This window comes from Phaethon aethereus (assembly GCF_964289735.1).
Source record: "Phaethon aethereus genome assembly, chromosome: 2".
In the NCBI taxonomy this organism is placed as follows: domain Eukaryota; kingdom Metazoa; phylum Chordata; class Aves; order Phaethontiformes; family Phaethontidae; genus Phaethon; species Phaethon aethereus.
Window position 1 is genome coordinate 131,757,366 of NC_138582.1, and position 27,463 is coordinate 131,784,828.

Sequence of the window (27,463 nt, forward strand, 5' to 3'; positions counted from 1 at the left end):
TTGTAATACATTATTTAACACCAAGTTTCTGGGTTTTTCCCCTTCAGTGCAATGTTCACATGTCTTATGAAAACTGCAGAACATTGGTTTTCAACTTTTGAACATGACAGTCAGAAGGTAAATATTGCTTTAAAATGTGTTCATTGTATTTTTAAGCAAATGTGATTTTTAATATGATAGAAGTAATTTGAAGCTAAACAACTTGGTTAAAGCAGGCTCAGCCAAGTTTACATTCTTTAGAGGTTCTTCAGAATTTGGACATAAGCACTTGTGGAAAGTCTTCCAGCTGAGAGTTCCTATGTGTTGAAAGATGACTTGGTAATCAACAGCCAAATATGCAAACATAGATTCTGCTATGTATGACTGATGTGCTTTTGTAGCATTTGAAAGAATGCCTGTCATAGGCACATCTATGTGCCCAAAACCTTTGCAAATGTCATGTTAAATAAATGCATATAGACAGTTTTTAACGTATTGAGGCTTGAATTGTTTTTAGCTGTTTACAATATAAACAATTTGCTGTGTAACCAAAACTTCAATCCTAGACTGTCCATCAAAGGTCAGGGTGCATCTTTCACCGACTTCATTACTCCATTCCCTTACTTTTTTTCTTCTTGACCTCTGGGTATTCAAACAGAGGGAATGTCTGTGCCCTCAGAGCTCCTGTGTAGCTATACAGACAACACTGTATTTAGTATGTTGCTTCTTTTCATAGAAAAGCTTTTTTTTGTTCTGAGTTTAGTTCCACAGAACTCTGCTTTGCAGAGACCTTCTGGGGACCATCTAGTCCTTGCCTGTAACTGGCTTTCATGCATGGCATGAGGGACAATTCCCTCAGTTGATTGCTCAAGATTTCCTTTGAATACTTTTTTCCTGTCTCTTTCCTTGTTTACATTTCTCTCTTTTTTTAAATTCTGAAAAATAATTTGTGATGGAGTGTATGTAGAAGGCTCTAGCCAAACATAACCATATTACAGGTATTGCCAAGACTTTCAGTGTATTATATCCTAGAAGATTTGTTCTCCAAACTTAGTTCCAGCTTGATTCACTTCAGCGTTTTTCACATAGACCACGGGGAGAGTGTCCCGAGTTAATAAGAAATTACTAAGAATATGGTTGGGTTTGGATGTCCACATGTGTGCACCAAAACCTGTATTTGCAAACTGTAATTAGGGAGCACTAGTTTGGGAGGTGGTTTTGCCTGTCTGTTGAAGAAAAAGACGTTCACTCAAGACTCACATAAATGCTCTGTTTTCTTTAAATGTTTAAAAGTACCTGTGTATGTATTTTGTTAGACATGGAGCATTGATGTCTTGGCCTAAGGTATCTACAGTTATAAATTACTATTTGGATTTGGGATTTTACATAATTTTCAGTAACTTAAGGATAAAACATATGAGATAGATACAAATTTTATGAACTTCTTACACAGGCTTCTTTATTCCATCAACAAAGCTGTGAGACATGTTTCTCTGAGTGCAGCTTTTCAGAATTCAGTGTATTCAAATGTATTTGTTCCAATTTCTGTGACAGAGGTGGTAAAGTCTGAGGTTAAATTCTATTCCGGGAAATAACTAGGTCTGCTTACAGATTTGCAGTGCTTGGGTGGAAGGTGAAAGTTAAAATTGACCTTTCCAGTCCTTTCATGGCATAAAAAATTAACAATGCAAAGCGCATGGATTAATATCTAGTTGTTTGTTCTTGTTCTTTGCAAACATGTATAATCTTTAATAATCCTTTCTTGCACATATGCCTTTTATAGTCGTGACTTTGAGGGTTAGCTACATAATGAAGTCTGAATGTTCACAAAGGAAGCAATGAAAGCATGTGCTCTGAGAGACATGTTACATTTTATAGCCTCTAACAGTTGGTTCCATTACTCCCAATTGCCATTAGAGGAGCTTCTCCAGCTACTCCAGTCCCTAGTGGTTAATGAGAGAAATCTGTCCACGGTTTATACTTGTACTATGTCCTAGCCTCTCTTTACTGCTGTAGCATTTGTTTCCTAAACACGTGAATATATAAATTGTATTAGTATCAACTGCCAGCCATTCCAGTTTGTGTTGTGGTAGGTAATGTTTTGTGGCAGGATTTGGTGACTCTGTTCCTAATACTTGATCCAAATTTTTCAGCTGCATTTCACTGGTATCTGTATTTAAACGGTTCTTGGAGGTGGTTCTTATGCTCTCCTGTAAACAGTATAGCACATCTCTGAGCTGTCCCTCTTTTTCTCTTTTTTGGGAACTGCGTCCCTTTGGGATTGATCATTTATATTTCATGTTAGCAGTAGACGACTAAACCCATGCATTCAAATTTTTTCCAAGATATAGAAGCTCGCAAAAAGAAAATGGGTGTTTTGTCTCATGTGGCAACTTAATATATAGTGAGTATGGGCAGTATCATGTTGTCCACTTGGCTTCTGTGCTTTAAGCACAGGCACTGTGAGTCATTTCTAGTTGAACATTTTGGCAGCTTAGTTCTATTAGTTTATTTGAGCATCTTTCTGTTTGGGCTGTTTCTTTCACACCAGCTGATGTGATTTTTTTGAGTAATTTCAACTGACTAAATGTATTGTCACTTTCTGAAACAGATTATGTGAGTGGAGACAATAGACATACATGCACTCTGGTTATCCACTGAGCTTCTTGGTGGAGTGCACCAGATCAGGAGGCATGGACAGCAAAGGCATTGATTATTGATTGCAACTGCTGTCTCCGCAGATTCTGTCATGCTTTGAAGATTTCTGTTAATGGGGTTAATTTCTGAGATGCTGATGAACTGCATTTTGATGGATGCCATTTACTTATCTCATGCTTTTAAAAATGGCAAGCCAGCATATATTATTTGATGCATTTAGCCATGTTGGTACTCAGTCAGTCTGACAGTCAGCAATGTGTCAGCACTGCATTATGCCAAGGTGCACAAATGCTGCAGTGACAAATAATTCTAGTTCAGGCACTCCTCCGTAAGAGGAAGCTTGCATTAGTTTTGATATTCAGAATCTTCTGACACTTGAGCCAGTGTTTAAGAGTCTGTCTCTTTAAACCCACAGACAACTAATGTTGTGAAGGTTAATCTGAGTAACTAGTTAGTCTTTTAATATTACAAGTTCAAATAAGCAGAAAGATTCTACTGCTGAGATTTCTATAAAAGAATCTGTGTCTATAATTGAGAAAAGCTTAAAAACGGTGATCTTTTGAGTCATCGGAGTTATGAGTGCATACAGTGGTCAAGCTGAAGTTAAACGCAACTCGAATAAACCAGAATAAAGTTCATACCCCAGGTGTGTGCCAACTGATGGAACATGCATAGTCTATGAATATGTAGAGTTACAGACTTTTATGATTAGTTTCAAAGATAAATTGATATGTTTATGCAAAAAATTACTAGACTGGCATTTAGCATTAAGGCAGTGTTATCACATTGTACTTTAAGAGTGGTTTTCTGTGTAGATTAGATTAGAAGGAGATTAGTGGATACCCTTTTTAGTATTTTGCGTTCTAGCATGTGGCCAAGAAAATAATGAAATGGGTCTGAAACAACAATAGGAAATAACCATACAATGGAGAAACAAAAATCAGGGTAAAAAGAAGGCTGCCTGATTTGATAATAAAGAAGTTAATAGAATAGAATAGAGTAGAAATATCCTTTCTCAACATACCTGCAGCTGTGAAGAACTTTAGTATTTAAGTAAGTAGCAACATTTCTTATTAGCCCCTAAGACGTTAGATGTTCTCTTTTAAATTTCTGTTTGGTAGAACAGCAAAGATGTTGAATGAAGGGATGCCATTTCGGTGAGCTTTATTTGACAGTCTGAGGGAGCTTTTGTCAAGCGATTTGCTAGGGCATCTTAAATAAATATGTCTTGGTACCACAACAGTATGGCAAAACCACCGCACTGTAATAGACAGATCAGTCCCTTTGCTGCAATTGCCATAGCAAAGCAACAATTAAGCAGATTTTAAGATAAAATTTATAATCAATCAGATCCTTAAATAGAAACATGTTACCTGAAATCACTGCTCAGCATTATACCGTATTTTCTGCAGTACAGAAATGGAATAATTAAGAAAAAATATTTCTAGCAAATGAGGTCAACATAAAAAAATAGGCTTTTTGGTAGAAATTATTAAATGTTCACTGCCCACTTGAATGTTAAACCATGTTGTAAATGATTGTGAAATATGGGTACTTCTCTACCTTCCTCTTAAAATGCTGATACAGAGAGAGAGTGGGGTTGAAGAGGGACTATAACCATAGGAAACAACCTTGGGGATACTTCATACAACAAAAAAACCCTTTCTTTGTTATTGAATGTTTAAAATAATGTGCTTTTCACTGTATTGAACCAAGGGAATTTGTCTTTCAACAGTTTAAGCTGTAATGAAGTCTTCTGAAATTATTAACCCTTTGACCTTGATAATGCTTCTCTATCAATATACTGAGCAAAAGGGTAGAAAAACAGTAACTATTTTTTAAGGTGAAGCTTTCAGGTCAGAGAGCCATCATGACAGATTGCAACAAAGTCATTGCAAAATCTTCTGTTCTTACTGTTCCAATTTTCCCTCTTTTGTAACTCTAACATTGTTCCTGACAGCTTAATTCTCAATTTTCCTTTCGCCAATCTTTCCCTTGATAGGTTTGACTTGTTCTTTTTTATTTCTCATCCTCCTTTTTACATGTTTCCTAGTCAGTGCAGTTCATTACTTTCTGCATTCCTTTCTAGCATTCTGTCTCTTTTTCAATAATACTTCACTCTTTTGCAAGAAGAAAAAATTTAAAGTGGTATCAGGTTCAAGGATGCTAATACTCCAGTATTTTTCTTCCTCTGTTTTCACCTGGTGTGTGTCATGTTCTAGATCATGATGTAGTTTGCACAAGCTTTAGGTCCAACCAACTACCTTCTAATCATTGGGTTCATCTCACTGTTCTATCTCTTCTTTTGTTTTAAAAGTTTTCTGTTGCTTTATCAAAGTTGTGTAGATTTTGAGATACAGCCACCAGTTTTTCTGAACAAGGGAAGCCTGTTTAGAAAGGATTGTTCAAAAATGAGTTATTTCCTATTTGGTATGCAATTTATTGTCCTCTGAGGGCATATATTCTCTACTAAGTTACCATTCATCTGCTTTGCTCTGGACTGACTCAGACTGCTGATATTAAAGCTAAAATAAAGCTGTCAACACTTTGTCAGAGCATGAAAAGTAAAGCACGCAAGTAAAAATTGACATGCAGAATGAGGGGATGAACCTTGGCATGCCTGGGAAGGGGAATCCCACAATACTTTCCACAGAAGTGGATACTTGAGATGCCTCTTTTGCTGGAAAAGAAACCAGTTATTAATATTTTTATGTTTATTTGGAAGCCAATGATTACAGCAAAGCAAATCTCTTGTAGACAATCCCTTTAGACAATAAGGCTTCATGGGATGTTCTTTTTTTCCCCCTTGTTTTCTGTGTCTGCAGGAGAAAGATGTGATGATTACACCTATGCCGTTTGCAAGGCCACAGGACTTAGGCCCATCTATTGCTATTGTAGCAAAGGTAAACCAAATTCAGGATCATCTACTGAAGAAACATGATATTGAGCTGTACATGCATCTGAACCGACTAGAAATTGCTCCACAGATTTATGGACTGTAAGTGCTTGCAAAGCATTATTTAATTGTTTTAATTATTATTTTAATTATTTTATTTTAATTCCTTTTATTTTTTATTCATTATATTAGGACATTTTCTTCTTTAAATTTAGAATTAAAGGAATGGGCTAAATAGGAGCACTTCTTATCTCTTAGAACTTATTCAATTGGCAGCATTACAGTAAATGACACTCCACTGTTGTGTTTGTGACAGTGGCATTCCCAGTGCAGATAAATTCCGTTCAGCTACATATTATTAGAGAACTTGATGAAGACTCCCAGTGCAGTGATGAAGTATGTACTGAACTGAGTATATATTCTACCTGTGGTTTTCCTGTAAGAAGAAATGGGATAATAGGACACAAAGAAGGGGACAAGGGGAAAATTGTTAGCATTGAATGGTTTATTTACTTAATTGTATCACCAGTTCAGTATGAGTGAACTTTTCCCTATTGCAGTAATGGGGGTTTGGGTACTGGTAATACAGGTGTGGTGAGGCATGTTAAAAGTTAAGGCACGAAGGTAATAAAGTGTCTGTATGTGGAGTCAGCCCAGGTAGTCCTGTGTCCATTAAGCTGGCTCAGATCTGTTCAGCTGGTTGTGTATTGTGCGCTCCTGTTCCAGGGGGGCTTATTGGTCCAGGTGAGACTTTGGCTGTGGCCTTGTCCACATGTTTGCACAGCGTTGTACCCAAACCAGTTATGGTTGCTATAGTCAGTCTGGGTCAATACAGAGCGTGCAACTTGGATGAACAATGAATGACTGTGGTTTTGAGGAAGACTTTTGCCTTCATCGTCTGGAATTCTAGGCATGTGACTGATTTTGATCATTCCTTAAAGAGTTGGCAAGCCATATGTGCAGTTGCAGTGACAGAAAAATGACGCTTTTAATTTTTTTTTTACTTTTTGCAATGATTTAAAATAAGATTGGCTTTGCCTTAAATGAGAAAAAAAAAAAAGGTTCATTTATAGGTGTGAATTCCCAAATACAATTGTGAATTATATTTAACAACTCAATAGAAAATGTAGAAAGGGAGGAAAAAGGTGACTATGTAAATGTCAGGCCATAACTGCAATACTTAACATTAAAGTCTAATTTGATGTTATAGTAAAATGGAAAAATGCTACGACAAACTACACCCTCAAGAGAAGAGTGAACTAAGACTAAGTAGTAGTCCCAGACTTACAACTAACATATATTAGGAAGATAAATGTAATTCTACGAAACTTATTTAAATAGTTTTGATAGGAGTGGGTTCCAGGGAGAGGAAAAATAAGCCAAGTAAACTCAAGGTATCAAAAGTATGAAGAGGACAGATCGTCCTATTGCAGTATTTTTTGCATAGTGTAGAGTCGTGTATTTTCTTCATATCTTCATTTGTCTGGAAGAGAAAACAAGCATTCCTAATAAACTTCAGGGGTAGTAATAAATAAGTAGGCAGTATAAATATCAAGGAACACAAAAAGACAGTGGGGTTTTTTTAATGAAGGCTTAAGAAAACAGACAGAAAATAAAATAAAATAAACCTCAGAAATTTGCAAACAGCTTTTTGGGGGCAAAAAATAATTTGTACTGTAGGTATTCACTTCAGTATAAGATTTTTGCCTTTCAGTAAAAGAAATAATTGAAAGAAAAAATTAGACTTTAGCTCAAAACATAACATTATAATAACAGAAGAACAGTGCAGTCTGGTGTGGCATAAATAGAACTCAATCTGAATAAAGAAATTTACAGTTAAGGGAATGAATTATGAGAGAAAGCTTCAGGCTGACTATCAGGAAAACCTTACTAACAGGGAGCTGTTAGACTGTAAAATAATATATCAAAATTAACAAAGGAAAAACCATCAGAATATTTTAAAGACAGGCTTTGAAAAGCTCTCAGAAACGGGTAGTATCATAGAGAATAAGTCTGCACTGGCAGAAGAGGAAAGTAGGTTGCCTGTGAGGTCATATCCTTCTCTGATTTCTGATTTAATATAGAGGACAGGAGAAAATGAAAGGAAAAGGAACATGACTGTGTTGTATTATTCTCACCTTTAATGATGTCTGAACTCTTCAGAACAGTAATTTCCAGTAGTGAGCCAGCTGACAGTCTCAGATGCTGGATTTTTTCCTGTATTTAACATTTCTTGAACTAGAAACAGCATTTCTTAAAACATAATAGGTTATTAATAATTGCTAAACCTAACCCAAGTGCAGAATTCATGTGAGCTTTTTGTTGGAGTTTATTGTTTTGCTGAAGTTTACTGGATTTGCCAACAGTAAATATTCATCTGTCAGCCTTGATATCACTCCGAAATACTCAAATGATAGAAGGAAGACTGGGAACTTCACTCAGAAGATATTATGGTGTTCCTGGTGAAAAGTATCAACACGAAAGGCTTGTATTCAGTGGCAGTCTACCCTAGCCTGAACAAGCTACACAGTTTACTTATTTAAAAATATAGTATTTTATACTTTGCATCCTTCTATAACCTTCTGGGGCAAGGCAGAAACAGTTCTTACTTACTCTTTGTATTTTCATACAGTCGATTTCAACCTTTACAAGTAGTCCTTTTATTTTTCAAACACTAGGGAGACTTCTTCTCCTGGGAGGTCAGGTCCCTGATCTATTGTACATTTCCATGTTTACATGGTTAAAATATAATGTGGTGACACACTTCTTGAAATTATGCTTACCTGCTTACAAGACCAACTTTAACAGGCATTTCAGTACGTGTGGTACTACTCATTAACTTTGGTTGCTGTCCAGTAGTGCAAAGGTTGTATGCTGGTTTTGTGGAAAAGTATACTCCTTATAGTATTTATCACATCAACGTGATATGATCTCTTCATCAGTTAGTCCTCTGCAAACAGTGGTGTCATTAGCCTCAGCCTGGTATGCCAGGCTGCATGCTGGGAGGTGCTGCCAGTTTAGAAGAAATCTTTTCTCTGGGTAGTTCACGTTTTGTGAAGTTTTAGCTCAAGGGAGAGGACTTCTTTATTTTCTGGAGGGCATCAGTGAGCAGACTTCGCATTACCTGGCTATCTCGTTTCAGTGCTGATCAGAAAGAGAACCCTGTTAGTTACAGCAAGGGTCCTGGCTATGCCGTACTTCCATGCTCTGGTCATTCAAGTTGGTGTCATATACAATAGCAGCCTTAGCCCAGGAATTTCTGTAGCTGGAAATTTTGTGAGACTGCACATTCATTCACTTGCAGTCGGCCGCTGCATATCCTTGTGATAATTATTCAACCGGTATTAATATCAGCCAAAATGGAACGAGCAATACAGAGATAAAGGCTTTGTGCCTTATCATTCTTCAGTCTTCTTTATTTGCCATGTCTCTAGCTTGTTTTTAGACCATAAGATAATGTTTTGCAGAATAACATTGATTCACATTCCTGGTAGCACCACGAATTGCATACACTCTAACCAAAGTATAATAATTATCTGATCATATCTAATATTGTACTTTGTAAAGTAAAGCACAAGAATAGTTTGAAAATAAAATGGAATTTATTACATTAATGAACTTTCTAAATAAAAACCAAAAAATGCTAAGACTGAACAGAAAGATTGGATACTCTGAAGGGTTGACAGATTGAATATTGAGTTTAATTGTAGAATTAGATGAGTTAACAATGATTAATGTCCTAGATTAAATGGTGTGCTAGTGTTAATTTCTTTGACCCTTACATCTAATTCATGTTAAAGTACAAAATAATTATTGCAAAACCATTTTGCAATTTCTGCAATGGCCAGTGTTTGCAGTGGAAAATTAGGCAGATTGTGCTCTCAGCTTGAGAAAGGACAAGTTTTGAGGAAAGTCTTCAAATATCTGTACTTTAGGACATTTTCTTCCATTTACAGTAATTTGTAGCAGAGGACTTCTTTTACATTTCATTGAAAAGATGAATCAATTGGCAAAGTTCGACATAATATCATTATTACTACTTTATTTTATGTACTGAGGATTTCAAAGTGAATTATATTGCATCAAATGAAATTCTTATAGAACTGCATGCAGTAAGTACACTCAGATCATGTAAATATATATGATACAGTTGTACGGAAATAATGTACACAAAGAGATAATGACAAGGCATAAGTGTAAAAAGCTTTATTTAAGAACAAAAATTAACTGTTGGCATAAACTCACTAGCTTCTGCATCATAACACTGGTGGCAGTATTATATTGGTTAAGCAAACTCTTTCTAAGCACATATTCAACAGACAATAAAGCGCATGCAGAAGTGAGCATAAATATTTCATGGTAGCTTAATCTCAGTACAAAAAAGGCCTTCGTAGAACATTCGGTGCCGATGACTTTGCCTCCCGCTGCCACTCTGCTTTATGATGATCAATCAGATAGACATACTGCCTACCGCAGTTTGAGACGCCGTTTCAGCCCGTTAGGCTGATACCACAATTATACTTCAGGAAGAAGCTTATCTCATGAAGCAAAGGAAGAAGCAAAAAGAAGAGAAAGTTGCAAACTAAGTTACAGGGTAACTAGGCACGAGTGTAGATTTGAAGATAGCATTAGAAAGGTTACGTTACAGCAAAGTCAACAGCAGATGAGCTGCTCCGCTATTACTATTCTTAGTTGCTTTGCTATGTGCACTGCTGTGGGGCATCCACCTGTTTTAGTTCCTTTCCCATGCCATTATGGTACCAGGCAGTATTCTTTTCCATAACCATATTGGTCTCTGGAGGGAGAATTTAAAGGATTTTACCTGTGCAGTAAAGGAACGTAAATCATATTCATTGTATCCAGAAAAAAAAAATATCCCACTAGTCATCAGAATAAGAAATCTTCATGATCTCCAGAAAAAGTAGATCAAAGATCAGTCTTTCTGAGGAGAACTTCACAGATCATCCAGGATGCCTGTGTTTATTTTAGATTCTCACACTTCACCAAAAAAATGAGAGGGATAATCTATGGCATTGTCCAAACCAATTACAATTCTTCTGTAGTTTTTAATCCAGTGTCATCAGTTAATTGGACAGCAATTACAATGAAAGCAACTTTGAGCTATTGTGCATATAGTTGGGGAACCACCAAAATCTGGCCTTGCTATTAAAATACTTGAGTATTTAGCAATGGCTAAGACTAAATAAATATGAAGTCTTTCTGAACAAAGTAATAATTCTCATTAAAATGTCCAGGACCAGATTAATCCTGAACTTAGTAACCGGTATTGCTGTTGATTTCCAGTAATAATTTTCTGTTGTTTGACTTAAACAAAGCATTACATATAAAGCAGATTTTAATGGAATATAAATCCTAGCTTGTCTGTCAGTAGAGGGTTTGTTAAGGATTTAATGCCAGATGAACAGGCCTTTCTAAGAAAGGTTACCATCCACTGTTGCTCCCACAAATTAAGGAGAGATACAGTCTACTGGATTTTTAGATGAGGCTTTTAGGGGGCTGACTCAGACATCTGAAGACTTTACTGCAAATTCTATCTTGCATAGTGAAAAAAAGTTGTAAGAAGAACCCTGTAAGTTCAAAGTTAGGTGACAGAAGAAAGCACATCTGAAGCTAATTTAGAAAACTACAATATATTTGATAGAGAAAAGGATTGCCTCACCCACTGTTGACATACCAGTTGTATTGTGATGGTTTACTAACTCAAAAGATTCACTCTGTGTAAATAATGTAGACAATTCTTGAAGCATCAGGGTAGGTATCTCACTTTCAGGCAGCAAGAAAATCCTACTTAACTCTAGAAGCTGCTTTTCTACTTTGAAGTGAGGCTACTCACCCTTTTGTGTTCTTAAATGATAGATATCTGTTGCTTGTTGTTATGTTTCTCCAAAAAGCTTTCTGGTTCGTTGATTGAAAAAAAGTATATTTCATTTTTGTGCTACTTCTTGGTGTGTATTAGGTTGAAAATTGTAGTATGATAAACTTTGGATTTTATCCTGTCTCACAACTGTCACAAATAGTATTTTAGTCTTACCTTAGACATAAGATTTTAACATATACATAATGTAAAAGCCCACTTTGTAAACAGAATGAAGGATTGGATGAGGTGTCAAAAGTGTTCATCTGAGTTTTACTCTCCTGCCACATAATTATGTGCTGAGATGATAATGAGTAGTACTGGATGGCTGTGAGGATGGAATGCAGATTTGTCATTATGTTGCTCCTTGATGCAGGTGATGTGCTTCCCAGATGAAGTACAGGGAATTATCGTTATCTGGGAAAGAAGCAAGCAAGCTTCCATTTTTACTTTTGTCACATACCCTTTAAGAAAAAAAAAAATCTGGTGATATTAAACATAAGTAGGCTTAGAGACTAGTGGATTTGAATAGAATAAATACCTTCTGAAACCTGTGATGAATTTAGTAGGAATATATACAGGTGTTTGGAAGGCTGTCTTTGTCTTTTTTTTTCTTTTACTTTTGTAGTCAGTAGCTATTGACTGTAAAAGCTGAAAAATGAATGGGGAGAGGTTCTACTCTAGTAAGGAATTTAAGGTGCCGTATATCGAGTATTTACTTCTCCTTTGCTTTCTTTATACTTAAATCACATCAGCTGTTCAGGTTAACCAGTACTGTTTAATTTAGTGCATCAGTTTGTTTTTTTCAATGACACAGAACTTAATCTAGAAAACTCATGTTGGAAATTGGTACAGAAAAGGCAATGGGTAGGTCAAGTAACTGTTGCAGAAGGCAATTATCTCAGCATATGCCTAAAAAATGAAACTCTGCTAACATGCCCATGTTAACATGATGTTAGTAGGCAAAATATTTAAGCACTTGCTAGCATCGAAAGCATTTCCCATTGAATCCAGGCCTGTGGATAATTCATGTTTTGGTTAACCAGTGCTTCATCCTCACCGCTTGTCCTTACCTGGTCTATCTGAATGAAGTTAGTATGGGCATGCAAACGTGTTAGTAGCACACCCTTTATCTTCCCGTGAAGACATACCTTTAGACATAATAATAAAGTAATGAAGACAACCATGCACACCATCCAGCAGGGAAAGATCATCCTGTCATCAGTCCTTAAGATAAAAGCAAATACGCAATGATAGTCTGAAGACTAATACAGACAGAAGGTCACCCTGAGAATCTTTTGGTTCTTTTGCATCATCTCGATGTACATAAAAAAGAGCTGCACAAAGAGAAGCCTCAACAAGAGCAATGGCAAGAGATAGTAAACACAATTTAGTGCCTGACTTGTAAAATTTAAAAGTTATACCATCATCTTTAAACACAACTGGAATCAAGTAGGTAGTGCAGATACAAGAATTCTGTTTGAAATCTTTAAACAAATGAGCATGAAATACTTAAATGCGCAATGCCTGTTGGAATTCATAAAAAACTCAAAAGTTTTTAATGTTCCGTTGTTTTTCCATGTCAGAACAAACTAGGCCATTTTGGGTTTTCATGGGCGGAGAGAAGAATGACAGGGAATTGCCTTTGAGAAAAAAACAATAGTTAATGAACTGCCTTAAGGTGTGGGATGTCAACTTCAGGGATAGCACAGTCTTCTCTCAGCCTAGGAGAACATGTCAATCATCTAGCTTTTTGGGGTCATTTTTATCTGAGTCCTTATTTTTAGCAGAAAATTGTATCCTGAAATCACAATTCATGCCTAATGAAAACCTTGTTGAAAATTACTGAAATAGTAATTCTGTAGGAATATGGCCAGTCTGCATTTTCTCTAAAGGTATCTGGTTGCCCAGTAGAATGCAGTTAATCTGGAAAATTAAAGGCAGTATAGTGTCAGCACTGGGAAGAATGCTTCCTTTTTGCTTTTTTCTCCCCGCAGATGTAATAGTTAATCAGGTAGTGAAGTCAGTCCACCTCTTTTTTCCACTACAGATACTGAGCATAGTTCTCAGATAGCCATTTCAATGCCTATGGACAGTGCGCTCTCTCCTTCAGTCTAACTGATTGTTACAGACTGAGGTGAGAGATTTGGGGGGCGGGGGGAAAGGTGGGAAATTCTGCAGACAACCTGTATAATTTGGGTTGTGTGTTCTGAGTATTCTCTGACAGTTGTTTTATTGGGAGTTCTTGAGTTGGATAAATACATGGTGGCATTGGACATGTGTGCAACAGGAAAAGGTCCTGCCCTGAAAATAATACAGCTGACTGCCCTAACTTCTAAAATGGGTGAGCTGGACAGTAGTTCTCCATGACCTTGTGAACCTCTTTCCAACATCTTGCTAGAGTTGTAGAAGCTTCAGCAATTAAAAAAAAAAATCTTGTTCCAAATAGGTGCATGCCTTGAGTATCTTTTCTAGTTCTGATGTGGTTTTGAGCAAGAATTTTTAAAAGTATCCTATGAAATATTAAAGCAAGCCAGCCATATCCAAAGAATAAAATCCATTAACACAGGTCACAGGAATAGGATGCTCAAGAGTAGTGCTGTTAATGCGGGTGCACAATTTTGTGTAACTTTTGCATATTTTATGAATTCACAATATTTTAGTCTAGATAAAGAATGAGAAATTATGTTTGAGAAACATTTCTAAAAACGGAATTATTTTACCAAACTCATACTGTAAAAATAGTGAGAATATTTCATCAACCCTCATACTGAATGTAATAGCATGAGGCCCTAAAGCGTTAAGTTATATAACTTAGCATGAAGGCCCCACACATTTTGGCAAGAAGAGAAATTCTGTGTACAACACTACAAAATAGAATTGCCTAGTGAAGAAGAACAAAAGCAGACAAGAGTAGGAGCTGGTTTCAAGTCCATGTGTTTAAATCAATGAGTCACCCTTGAATTTTTACAGAAGGCTAAGAGTGCTGCTCTTCTATTTTCTTCCTCTGAAAATACTCTTAACATACCATTTGCAGCTTGATATCAACTGCCGCTGCTGACCTCCTTGAGTTTCCAGATAGCACTTTCCGTAAGGAAAGAAGGCAGCAGATGCACCTAGACCTTGTTATTCAGTGTAGAATGTATTGACAACAGGACAATAATTCTTCCCAAATTTCAGAGCAGCAAAATGGCATCACTCAATAGAACATCCGCTTGGAAGTCCGCAAGAGAGCATCTCTTTTCATAGACCTTTACATTGTCATCTGTAATTTTTAAGGATCTGCTTTTCTTTATTTCTTATCACCTTATTTGAAATTAGGACCATGTTAGCATGCTCTCTCAGATTACCTTTGTATACATTTTTTTTGTCCTTGAAGTCTGAAAAAGTGTCCAATACAGTGATCTTTGAATGCCACATAAGTAATATATTTTGTTTTGCTCTTGATCTTGAGAAAGGGGAGAGAGAAAATAAATTTCATATTTTCTGTCTTTTAAGTTCATAATATAATATATTGTAATGAAATACAGTGATACTCCCCCTGCTTCTGATTGATTGCTCTTACTCCTACCAATAATGCTACTAGGTTTTTATTAGCAGAGGTGGAGAAGTTTGTAAAAAATATTTTGATTCTTTGGATAAATCTATACACATACCCATACGTGCAATGTAGCAGCAGCAGAACTGTGTGATATGTTGTTCATTATTACATATTGTCACAGTGCTTAAATAAAAATTCCAGGCAACATCTAAACACAGTCCTTAGTTGCTTACAACTTACATCAATAAATGTTGTGTGAGCTGTTAGAGTTTAAGCTTGGGCCTTGTGGTTTATTCCATTTCCCTAAGAAGTACACATGGGAATGACATACAAAATTGACAATATCAGGTCTTGGGTTTTTTTAATAATGCACATACAGTTAACTAGTATATGGGACATCCTGATTCAAGGAATTGTTCTCATTGTCTTCCTTACCTATGAGAGAAATCACAAAAGAGTGATCAGGCAATAGAAGAAAAGAAAGAATTCCCACAGAAAGTTTGCAACATGTTAACGTGCTTAATATTTAGAAATGTTGATGCTGACACATTTATGTTTGTATAGACTGAGCAGTAGAAAAGATAATGGCATCTTTGACCTTAGCAATTCATATATTAGTATTAATGGTTTGACATGTTATATATATTGAAAAACTGTTTAAAAGAATTGACATAGATTTAATTCTCCTTTTTCTTATTTCAGTAACTGTAATCAGAAAAACCTTTTTAATGGTGTAATCTCATATCCAACCAAAGTACTTAGTTATACATCCTGCTTTACTGTACATATGAGCTCTGGGAGTCTCCCGCTGAAACGCATCCCCCAATTTATCTTCTGTCTAAACTATTTCTTACATTATGACTCTGTGCTGCAGCCTTTGATATTCCCTGTGACATCATGAGACAGCTGTGTTACATTGTGTTTAGGCAGTACTAAACCTTTAAACTTTAAACGAATATTTTTCTTCTTGGAGGTATAAATAGAATATGTAATAAGCATCTGTGGGATATGCAATTAATGTCACTTGTGAGGAAAGACCTTCATGGTGCACTGGGGTTTTGGCACTCTTAAATTATGAGCTCTTTACTACACTCATGGGATAAATTCTATATCCCCCAGATGCTTATTATGTATCTTCCATTTCCCTTAATTCCTATTAGCTGCATTAGTAGTTGTTGTGATGTTGAGGTTTATGGTAATTTAACTGGGGTGTTTCTCAGTGATCAATAAATAAACTTCAAAAGTTTAGTAATTTTTATTTTCTAGCAATTCCAGTGTGCATAGCTGTAACAATTTACATTAAATGCTAGTTAGATATACCAAAAACTTTGGTCAACTGTGCACACTGGTGTATCCATTACCTAAATTTCAAAAAACAAGCAAATGTATAAAAGCAAAAGATTTCAATAGCAAAGAATGAGCTGAATTACAAGGGTTTGGGGTGACTAAGACAGGGGTGTTTCCTTTAGCATCTGCAGAAAAAAATAGTTCGCATAGAGAATAAATATTTTGTTGTTAAATGATGATATTATTAATGTTCTAGTCACAGTCATTATCTGGAGAGTTTGTCAAACTGGTACAGAATGGCCTAGATTAGTTATCAACTCAGGAGCAAATAAGAATTTTAAAAGACTCAATAAAGTCCAGTGATTAATTGTTATATATTCTGATTCATGCCTATCCCATTTTATCTAATTTAATAAAAGTCTAAAATGATGATTAATCTTTTCACACCAGCAGTTGCTGGTACATCCATTACATGTCCAATCTGAATTCCTCTGCCAAGGAGTTAACTACTATTTTGAACTTGGTGTGAAAAATATCATTATAAATTTCATTAACCTGATCATCAAATTTAAAAAAGTCAACTCATAAAATCCATTACTACATATCATGCATCGAAGATTAAAAACTGGTCCTCAGTGGGCAGGAATAGCCAGGATTTAATTCCCACAGCATATGTTTAAAGTGCTCATATGACATTATTGTATCTGTAATTATCAGAATTTTATGTTTATTAACCCAAGTGAATTAAGAATCTTGTTTTGCGTAAAATTTAGCATGCATGTTAAATTGACCATTAATCCAGATCATATCAATGTATATGTATTTACTACAAATGCAAAGATACTTGTTTAGCATATTGTAATAATTTTAGCATTTAGAGAATTGCCTTCCTTTAATTTTTCCTTCTCGCATAAAATAATTTACTTCTTCGATGCCTCCAGTTGGCTATCTTTACGTGAATCCCCATGGGTGACGTTGATTTTAAATCTTACTTCAAGTGGTCCTTCTGGGGGAAACTTGGAGTATTTCATCTTTGCACTGTATCCTAACTATAACTAAGTCCTCATCTTCAGTAAGATGTTTTTCCAACTGTAACTCGGTTTATTCTTCACTGCTGCTTGGCCCATCCATAGTTAGATCCAGGAGAGACGCCTCTCTACGCTGTACATTAAATGTGCCTCGGCATAGACATAGGCACAAAACCTCATAGCGGTGCGGGATTCGGGAGGGGTTTATTGCTTATTCTTATTAGGGTTGCTCGAGATGGAAATTCAGTAAAGGCGTGAAAAATACGCTGCCGGAGAGTCCAGGGAGCCCCCCTTTTCCCGCTCCGCTTGGGGGATTTGAACCTGGATACTTCTGCCTCTGCAGCCGCCGCCTGAAACCCGGCCCCAGGGCCAGGGCCGGGCTCGCCCCGCCCCCCCGCCGAGCTCCGCCCCCCTCGCGCCCAGTCCCGCCCCGCGCATGGCGTGCCAGCGGTTTCCTAGGAAACGGCGGCACCGGCCGCGTTAGGGAAAACCCACCCAAATGGCAGCGCCTGCAGCCTGCCGGGTCGTCTGGACTGAAAACTCTTCCTAAAGCGTAAATGTTTTTTTTAAATAGGACACGTAATGCACCGTAGGAGAAAAATAGGAAACAGGTAGTTGGGACAGAGAGCCGGTATTGCTATGCAGTCATTAAAAAATTGATTATTTTTCACTTGTGGCTGTAAAATGCGCTCCCTTGGTTGCCTCCAAACAGAGGGATAAAAGCCACTTGGTTTGCTCATCATCATATCTATACTATATGTGCGTGGAATAACTACTTAGAGAAAGCTTTGGTTGTTTCACAACATGGTGAGCATATACTTTCCAGTAAAAATGCCTGCTAGTAGCCACTGTCCCACGCCTGACCCCAGCTTAGGTGTTTTACAGGAGGGGAGAAAATGGGAAATGTAGTGTCTTTACCAAACCAAAATAACTTTTTTAATTAAAAAAACCCGCAAACTACTGTTTTGGAACAAGTCTGAAAATGCACCTCCTTCCCAAAAGAGCTTTTTGACTGCAGGATCCACTTGGGCTCCAGATGTAAAATGGAGATGTAAGAGGTGCCGGATGGCGATGCTCCTGTGAGCAGCCGACTGTGGCTCCTGCCTTCTGCACTTGGCATGGCTGTATGTTGAGGTATGTCAGATTAGCACAACTATTACTACATACTGCAGAGAGCCGTGCAGCTTTGCTGCTCGGTGTAGCTTCACCTTACACGTTCTTCATTGACCTGCCCTGATGGCCTTGCCCATCTCCCTTACCTCTGCTCAGACGTGCTGCAGAAAGAAAATGGCAGAAGTTAGGAAGAGTGGAAAGGCCCCTGTTTATCCACAACATCCATCCCTATCTGATGAAATACGTTTTTCTCCTCTCTTGTACAGAAACTAGCATCATTTCAACTGCTAGTCATGGCAGTGCAGAAGTATTTCAGAACAGCCAGGTGATTCATCAGAGATGTATATCACATACTCAGATTTTCAGGTGTTGGATGTGGAAACACACATTTGTACCGTAAGACGGTTTAGGTTCTCCTGGTGTGAAGAAAAGAGAAGAGTGCCTAGGTGATTTTACTCTTGGATGGACCAAAAATTATTTTTAGGACTCACCTTTAAATCAAAAAAGTTTGTCCACTGTAAAACCTTTGCCTTTAGCATCCTTGTTGATTAAATTATCTTTGATTTATTTTTTTATGCATCTTTAATCTAAATTGGCTTTTGATCTATTAAATGCCAGGCTTAGAGCAGCTTTTTCTTCTAACATATGGTTCAAATATCTGTCTACAGTACTTCCCCTAAACTCCACCAACCTGAGTAAAAAATTCTCTAGAGATTGCAGGTGAATGTATATGATGTAGTAGCCTCTCCCAAAAATTCAACTCTCTATACTTTGTGGGCTGGAATAATACCCAGCAGTATCTCATAGAATGCTAGAAAATTATGTAACTTTTTTCAGTTTTTGAACATTATAGAGAATTATTTTCTAAACTGTGTGCAGGAGTTACTATTAATTATCCAGTTAGAAAGAAAAGCAGTGCTACATTTCCTTAAGAGAGATTTAAGAGGTTAAAGTTAAGGTTACTGATAAAGACTTTGGTTTTTACATTGTTTTTACATTCCAACAGTTCCTATTCCACTGAAAAATCTCATATCATTAGTGGGCTTTTCGTGTGTGCCCATTCCTGGAAAATTTACAGTATTTTTTCTTGAGATGCTTTCAGTAAATGGCATTCAGGCAGAGGTAACTTTGGCTTGGCTGCTGAATCACCTCACAAGAGACGTCATCTGTAATAAAATGTTTCACCAATACAGCTGAATCTTCCAAGTGCCCAGTCATTTATTTTTTTCTTAAGTCTCACAAACTGGTTAACAGTTACCTGATTTTCCTAATCACCACAATAAGTTTGGGATCAAACAAAAATTCCATCAGAAAACAAGACAGTGTGGTAAATATGTGGTTAGTAGGGTGGGTGGGGGGAGTTTGAGAGACTGTTAAAGGATGTACTGCGTGAAGGTTTGGGGCAGGGAGGGGAGGAGAGTGAGGGAGAGAGGAGAGAGAGAGACCAGATGTAAGACCTAGCTGCTTGAATTGCTGAACCTGGAGAATAGAAGATGTGTTGCAGTGTAGTTCAGTCATTAAATAATGCACAAGGGTTTATCTCACATAGCTGGTTGCAGTGCTTGCCTGGTAGTCAAAGGATGAAATAAATACCCAGTGTGTAAACCTAAACATACGTGAAATAGGTGAATACAGTGTAGCCTTAAACATAGAGTTTCTCGTTCTTTGTGTATGTGTGGGTGTGGATAAAGTCTTACATATACAGAAACTATTAAAAACCAAATTATTTGTTTAGCTAACTCCTAAGTAACAGACCAGTGAAAAAAAATGATCTGGTTTAACTGATTTTGGTATGTGTAAGGGGGGAAAGAAGGTTCTTCTTTTTTTCCTGTTTCCTCTAGTTATAAAAATTACAGTGATTACACATCATAAAGCCTATCTGTAATAAAACGCATCAGCTGGCCAAGGTTTTCATCGCTCACTCAATAATCCATTAATACAGCAACGCTGCCCAGGCATCTTTATAATACCAACTCGGAGGTAATTTTAATCAGCTAGACCAGCTGGTATTTAACAGCAGCTGCTGGAGACGCCACAAATATACTCAATAGCTGACATCTTTATTTGCAGTTTTTCAAGGGGAGAAGAGATCCTCCTGTGGTTACTTATATTAAGCTTTTTTTTTAATATATATATAACTACTGGTACCAGGGGGTAATACCTGAATGGAGGAGGGAATGGAGTTAATACAAAACATAAAAATTATATTCTGTGGGTCAGAGGGCTTTTTCATGAAGTCCCCTTCATAAATGAACAAAAAAATAAACCGTAGATGCTGGCTTTGTTGGAGTTTAAAACCTTTTCGTGGTACATTTACACTAATCTCAGACATGGCTTGCAGCATAAAATGTACTCTGCAGTGCTGCATTGCCCTGTCTTACTGAAGCTTTCCTGTCTCTCCGCGAGAGACATAAATATGTGATAAATAGTGCTCTTGGTAGAAAAAAGTGATGCTTGCTCACATGTGTTCAATTTTAACTGACATGTACTTCTTTTGTCCTCAGTTTTGCCTTAGAGCATCTGCATGCAGGAGTGTATATGTATATATCTATGCTTAAAGACATGGGTGTTTATGTATAAATAATACACAATATGTTTATTTGTACTTCTCACCTCTTATAAAGCTAGAGATGAATTCAGTGACTGAATAAAGCGCCGCTCTGTGCAGCAGTAAATGTGGAATACTGTTTCGCATTGGGGAGGGCGGGGGGAACAAGCAGAGGCAACAACGAAGTTAACAGTCACAAACACATTATAAATAAAAATTTAATTACACTTGCGGGAGCTTGGCTTACAAAGCTCACAAATCCATAATGGAGCTTGCTGGTAATAAAGGCCTGATCTGTTTGTTAAACTCCAATATTCCTGTCCTTCTGTATCTCTTCTTTTATATAAAACTTCAGTTGCTGCATTGATTACCAATTGCAGAAAAGACTGACTTCACTGGTAAACATTTTTTTCTGTCAGATACCAAATGCCATATGTCTTTATTAAGAAAATAGTTATGACTCCTAGGTAGGGCAGGGGAGGTGGCATGAGAAGTGTAAGTATGTCTATTTTCGTTGACTATTTATAATATGGCGTTATGGATGGAATCTGTTTTTAATATGAATTTGACTTGCTGGAGATAGGTTTTTGTTAATGCATAAAAAAATTCTAAAGCAGCAGCTTCTTTGTAATGAAGATTTTTCTTTAAAAATGCTAGTAATAGTTTAAACAGGAACTTGGAAGAAAATACAGTATTATTAAACTGTCAGTTAAGTGTTCCTAGGACAGTGAAAAGTACTCCATAGTTTTAATTTTTCTGCTTTCTTTTAAATTAAAAATCTCATAGTTGAAAGAAGTTGATGGAGTAAAGGAGCAAACCTGAGTACATAGATATAAATCGCTAAACGAATTTGGGGCTATAGTAGTCGTTTGCAGGTACGCATTTGTTAGTCCCAGTGAGTTACCTCTCTGTAGTCAAATATGGATCAGCTGAGACTGTGATTGACTACTTCAAATTAAAATCCAGTGACAGAGTGGGTTACTGAGGTTGCAGTTTGCCTAAAAAATACTTAGCGAGCATGTTTGCTCTTATTTGTAGTGAAAACAATCTGTTGAAGTTTGTTTAGTGTGTTTGACAACGGACAGTTTGATATATTGCTGGGCACAGCAGTAGGTTGGACTTGAGTGGTATTAGCTTTCACTGTTTTGATTAATGGTAATTGTTTCGATGAAAAGGCATGTTTTACGTACAACTCGTAGTTCTGGAAAACAGAAGTCAACTTGCAAGATCTGTAATTACTGTTCTGAGTTAGCATATTAAAAAAAACTTGGAGAACATGCAGGCAAATCACAGTAGGGTCTTTTTCGTATGTCTGTTTATTTTGTATGGGATTGCATTTTGCATTTCGTAGCTTTTATACACTGCTTCTTCTCTGAGAAAATAAATCTTAGGGTTTATCTCTTCTTGAATGCTACAATGTGCTTTAAGGTACATTTCAGAATTTCACTCTGTAGTTTCAGTCTTGGTATGGTGAAATTTTTTTCTCTGTTTTCAGTCATCAGCAACAACAAAAAAAGGTCAACCTGGAGACTCCCCTGTCTCCTCACATTCCCACACAATCCTGCAGGGAAGAAAAAGATACCTGTTCATCTTTAAAGTCTGTTTTCTCTGGTTAGAAAAACACTGCCTTCTCCCACTCTCAGAATGTATTTGCTAGTTTTCCTAAGATACTTTTTTTTTTTTTTAAATAAATACTTTATTTTCAGTGTATCATCAGGAAAACAGAAATAGCTGATTACTTTTGTATTTAGGTAAATAAAAGATTGCAATGATGTGTTTAGATGTAAGCCAATACCAGCACAGTAAAAGATGTCAACTATTATTACTAATACCATCTTTCATTTATATAGTGCTTTCATCCTAAAAGATTCTGGTTTCTAGAAAATGTAGATTTAAGCCAAAAACACAATTAAAAATATATCTCCTTGTCCCTGCATGTTAGCTTCTAAGTATTGTTTGTCAGTTTAACAGACAGACAGTACCAAAATATCTTTCTTCTGCTTTGCAGATGTGAAAATGTACCATGAAATGAGTGTACTGAAAGTACTGTTAAACCATCTCTAGAAGAAAATTGGTTTTATAGGTGCCTCATTTTATGACATGCTTTCTTCTCAGATTTTAATATTTTGCAACACGCTCTGAAAGAAGAAATGGATAGTTCTTTTCTATATCTGAAACATGTAGGGGCATCACAACCTACCTGAATTGTTCCCTAGACAGTATTAAAAAGAAAGCAGTATCTGAATTGTAGAGGGAGGCAACTAGATTTCTAAGTGTGGTGCCAATGTTTGTAGTCAACAATGAGACATAAAAAAAATTGTAGCCCATGTTGATAACAGCAGGGTTTGACGTTTGTATTATTAGAGCTTGCCTAAAAGTATTAACACACAACTCATGTATAGCCTTTATATAAGCTATGTTCTATTATATATTTTGGGGGGAAATAAAAATCTGTAAAGCATGAAATTGTGGTGTTACAAAACGATTATTTCTAAAAGTGAATTATCTCATCTTATAGTAGTACTAGCTTGGATTGCTATGTTAGATGTCAGGTGGTTTATTTCTGAGCAAAATACAAATTAATAAGTGTATGTTTTAATTCTTACCTAAACCAGTGACAAGAAAATAAATACTACTTTTTATTTACCTTGCAGTTAACAACCATGTGTCATTGTGGCATCTTTTATTGAAAGGAACTTTATTTAAGTAGCATAAACTTGTTGGATGGGCTTCAATTAAATGATGATTTGTTAATGCAAATGTGTAGCGAATGACTGGTAGTACATCTGTCTCTTCATCCATAGGCCATTACTGTGCAGCATTAGCACATGATTGTAAAAAACTGGAAATCATTATATGCAGGTAGTACATATTCAATCAATTCTGACCTTATGTCTCCGACGAAATAAAAAAAAAAAAAAGCATGCAATGTAAATGATATTTAATCTGAACAAAAAAAAGGGGGAGAGAGAATCTTTGAATATCTGCGATTCAAGCTGTTAGATGATGTGAGGTGACTGCTGTTTGGGATTGATTGTTATTGGTAGCCCCAGTGGGGAACAGCCAGCACATTAATCCTCTCTTACTCCTCCCTCATGCTCCTCCAATCCAAATAGTATTTTTGTTTATATTAGGAAATAAATACTGTTCTGTTTATTTTTAAATTCCCTTTTTTTACACCTCTCTTCTGGAGGTTGAAAGGAAAAAGCTCTGTATTGATGACCAGTGTTAGCCAGTTAAGCAGGCAGTGACAATTAATACAACAAAAAATCGTACAATTAGCTTCAGCTCCATAAGTGTCTAATGAGCCATTTGTCAGTCTTTTGGTGAAATAAACTACTCTATCTTAATTCTCCACTCTTGCAGCAAATAAATAGAAGTTATGAAACACCCGGGCACCAATAAAATATAATTTATTTTGCAGGGCATGGCAGAACTCCTTACATATCTAAAATGAGCATGTTATTTACAAACGACTTGTGATACTAATAAAAAAAAGGATTTCAATATTAACTGCTTTCGTTCTGGAGTAGATACGTTTTCTTCCTGATTTGTTTAATCATTTAAATGTATAATTACTCCTAAAGGCATGTGAGTTAAAATGACTTCTCCTGACATGATTAACTGATAAAGCCAAAACGAACCTCAGAGAGGACCCTAAAATGCCAGGGATCAGCAGTCTGCAGCCGAAACCACCACCGATGTTGGGAAGGACAACGTACGCCTTTCCAGTTGGGAACACATCCTGTGTTACCATTCCCTCCCTGACCCTTCTGACATTGTCAGTGGTAAAACCACCTTTTCACAGAAAACACCACAGTGACAATTGCTGTCCGGGTGCCACATTTGGTGTTGACGGAGGTGGAACCAACACAGTTGGGCTGACAGAAGCTCCCCATCCAGGCATATGAGACCCATTGATGGTAGCCCTCGGAGCTCCTCGTGCCCTGCCTTTGCCAGACCTCACCAGAGGAGGGCAGGGGAAGCGGTGGGACCTGTGGTCTGAGGGGCCAAAGGAAGTCTGTCTGCAGAACCTCCTACTGTGCAGAGCAGGGCTATTCTGCTTACCTTCCCCATTCAAGTAGCCTCTTTATAACGTAAACTAGTGAAAATACTTTAGGCCACTTGGGTTCTTCCCTACTTGTGACTTCAACAAAAGTTTGAATGTGGCTCTGGTTCAGTTTTGTGATGTCATTCTGGCCAGCTGTCTTCACAGGCTGATTTTAAAACTGTCAGTAGATTGGTATTTTAAAAAAAAAAAAAAAAAAAGACCAAAAGAAGAGGACAGGACAGAGCGTGGTATGTGGACAGAGCTGAGTTACTAGATCTCAAGAGAGGAACAGAATATTCCAAATGGCAGAAGCCACAGAGGAGACAACTCTTGCTAATGGTGGAGGAATGTGATAGCTGCTGGTTGGTGGATATATGAGGAGAGAGTGAGGAAGGGGTATCAGTGTGAATGGAGAAGGGGCTACCTTCACTGAACTAGGCTTGAAGAAAGCCATGATTTTTTTTGGCAAATTGAAATATATGTTTAGATGGGTGCCCAGCCAGTTCCATTGCTTCCAGTTGGAGAGGTGTTGCATAGGGGAAAGCAGCTACGTTTGGGCATCCAGAAAACTGATTCGGGAAACCCATGCAGCAGGTTTCAAAGCTGGATGTAGTGTTTAGTTAGTGGTAATTTAAAGATGGTAGTTCTTTATGCTCGGCCACTTTTACAAAGGTAACATGCCAGGTTCAGACAAACGTTAAATAAAAAGAGAGATGACTAAAGAAAACTAATCCCAGAAAATAGTGGACAGCTTCAATTCACATAGACACTGAATTGTAATAGACAGCCCTCTATATAAAGCTGGCACAAACCATTCAAGAATTTGCTCTAAGTGGGAAGCCAGCAGTTCTGTGGGATCAGATGAAATAATTGCAGAGGTTATTGTACAAGAGGAGTGGGAGAAAGGTGTCCTTGGGGAAAAGAAAATGTTTAAGTTGTAGACTATAGAGATTTAATAGATCTTGTGTATCCCCACCCAATTTTGAGATAATGTAAGAAGTTTATTCTGATCATACTTGCAGATGAAAAGGTGAAACCCTAACTTCTTGTGTTTTGCTCATTTTAATCATACTTGAAGACCTTTGGGGCAGTTACTTCTAGTTTCCTGGTGGAAAAACTCACATTCTGAAAAAAATTACTTCAATTCTAGTGTTTATGTTAGTGGTTTTTATAAATGGTCAATGTCCTAAAGTCATTGTCTATCAGACAAGTCCATCAGTCTATGGTCTAATGTGTTTGCTTAGCAACCAGGTTTTAGGAAGACTGCTCTATGTGTTTGCACACACAGAAAGTAGATTCAAGTTCTTTTTTCCTTTACTTTTCAGTTGTCTTTTGGATGTAATGTTTTCAGAGCATGGACCTTCAATCTTGAAAGAATATAGTATATCCTCCTAAGCAACACAGATACGTTAAGAATAATGTACTTAACTGTACTGAGGTTTGCCTTAAAATTATTCTGTTACAAAACTTTATCCTTTGCTTTATTCCTTCAGTGTGTAGTTTACTGTTGTAACATTTGCAAATGCCAACTGGAAGCATTTTTCATGATGCCTGCTATCCATGTTGTAATATTTGCCATAGCAAATAATGTAATTGAAGTCAAATTCAACTTCTGTTACAAACAACTGTTTTCACTGGTCCTTCAAGTCATCTCCTTTGGACTCTCTTTTGTTCGTAACCCAAACTTTAAAGGAAAGCCGAAACTAGCATTAGATGAATAGCAGACAACTGTAGTCATATTTACAGACTCAAATAGATTATGAAATATATTTATATTCTAAAAGTATTTTATTTTGTATTTGTGTAAAACTCAAATTCTACCCACTTCCAGTCCTCGAATAGACTCAAATAAGGACTGGCCACATTACTCTTCTGAGGACTTAGAATTTACAGCTTATTGGCATTTAAAAAACTAAGTCTGGAGAATTCTGAGAATTTTTTACGGAGGCTTAAAACCTCAGAAATAGTTTTCCCTCTAAAGACGGTTTTGTGTTATGTCTTGTCACTAGGTGGCAGTAGTGACGCCTGGCCAGCCAGCCAGGTGAGGCATACCTGGTAAAACACACGTTAATAGAGCAGAAGAAAAGGGACTGTGTTTTTTACTTCCCAAAAAGTTCCATAACAGGATGAAAGTGAGTTGCAACATCTAGGAGGCACCAAACTGATGAGCTGTGTAAAAGGCAAATGCTATCAGGTTACCTGTGTTTCTGGAAGAGGTAGGACAGTGCTGATGCCATTGTACAGGCAGTAGTCAGACCTCATCTGAAATGCCATATATATTTCTGTTTAACTGTATTCAGGAAAGATTAATCCAAACTGCTGACGTATAGCTGCTAGCATCTAGCTTCCCCATTCTTTTGATCATCATCATTTTTCAAGAGGAGCTTAAGAGAGTTTAACTTATATAAAGTCAAACAGAAGGTGAGAGGATATGATTAGTGTCTAGAAATGTGTCAGGGAATAAATACTGGGCAAGAAATTGAGTGA

At 36.9% G+C, this 27,463-nt stretch overlaps 1 protein-coding gene across 1 annotated transcript in view; it reads left to right on the forward strand.

The window, feature by feature from the left end:
- The window catches only part of TBC1D5 (TBC1 domain family member 5), a gene marked incomplete at its 3' end in the record, with an annotated part of 190,419 nt that overhangs the window by 59,921 nt on the left and 103,035 nt on the right, over nucleotides 1-27,463 (forward strand). The window contains exons 10-11 of the mRNA XM_082014562.1: nucleotides 48-117; nucleotides 5,463-5,635. Of these exons, the coding sequence (XP_081870688.1) occupies nucleotides 48-117; nucleotides 5,463-5,635 (243 nt within the window). The remainder of the gene's footprint in view (nucleotides 1-47; nucleotides 118-5,462; nucleotides 5,636-27,463) is intronic.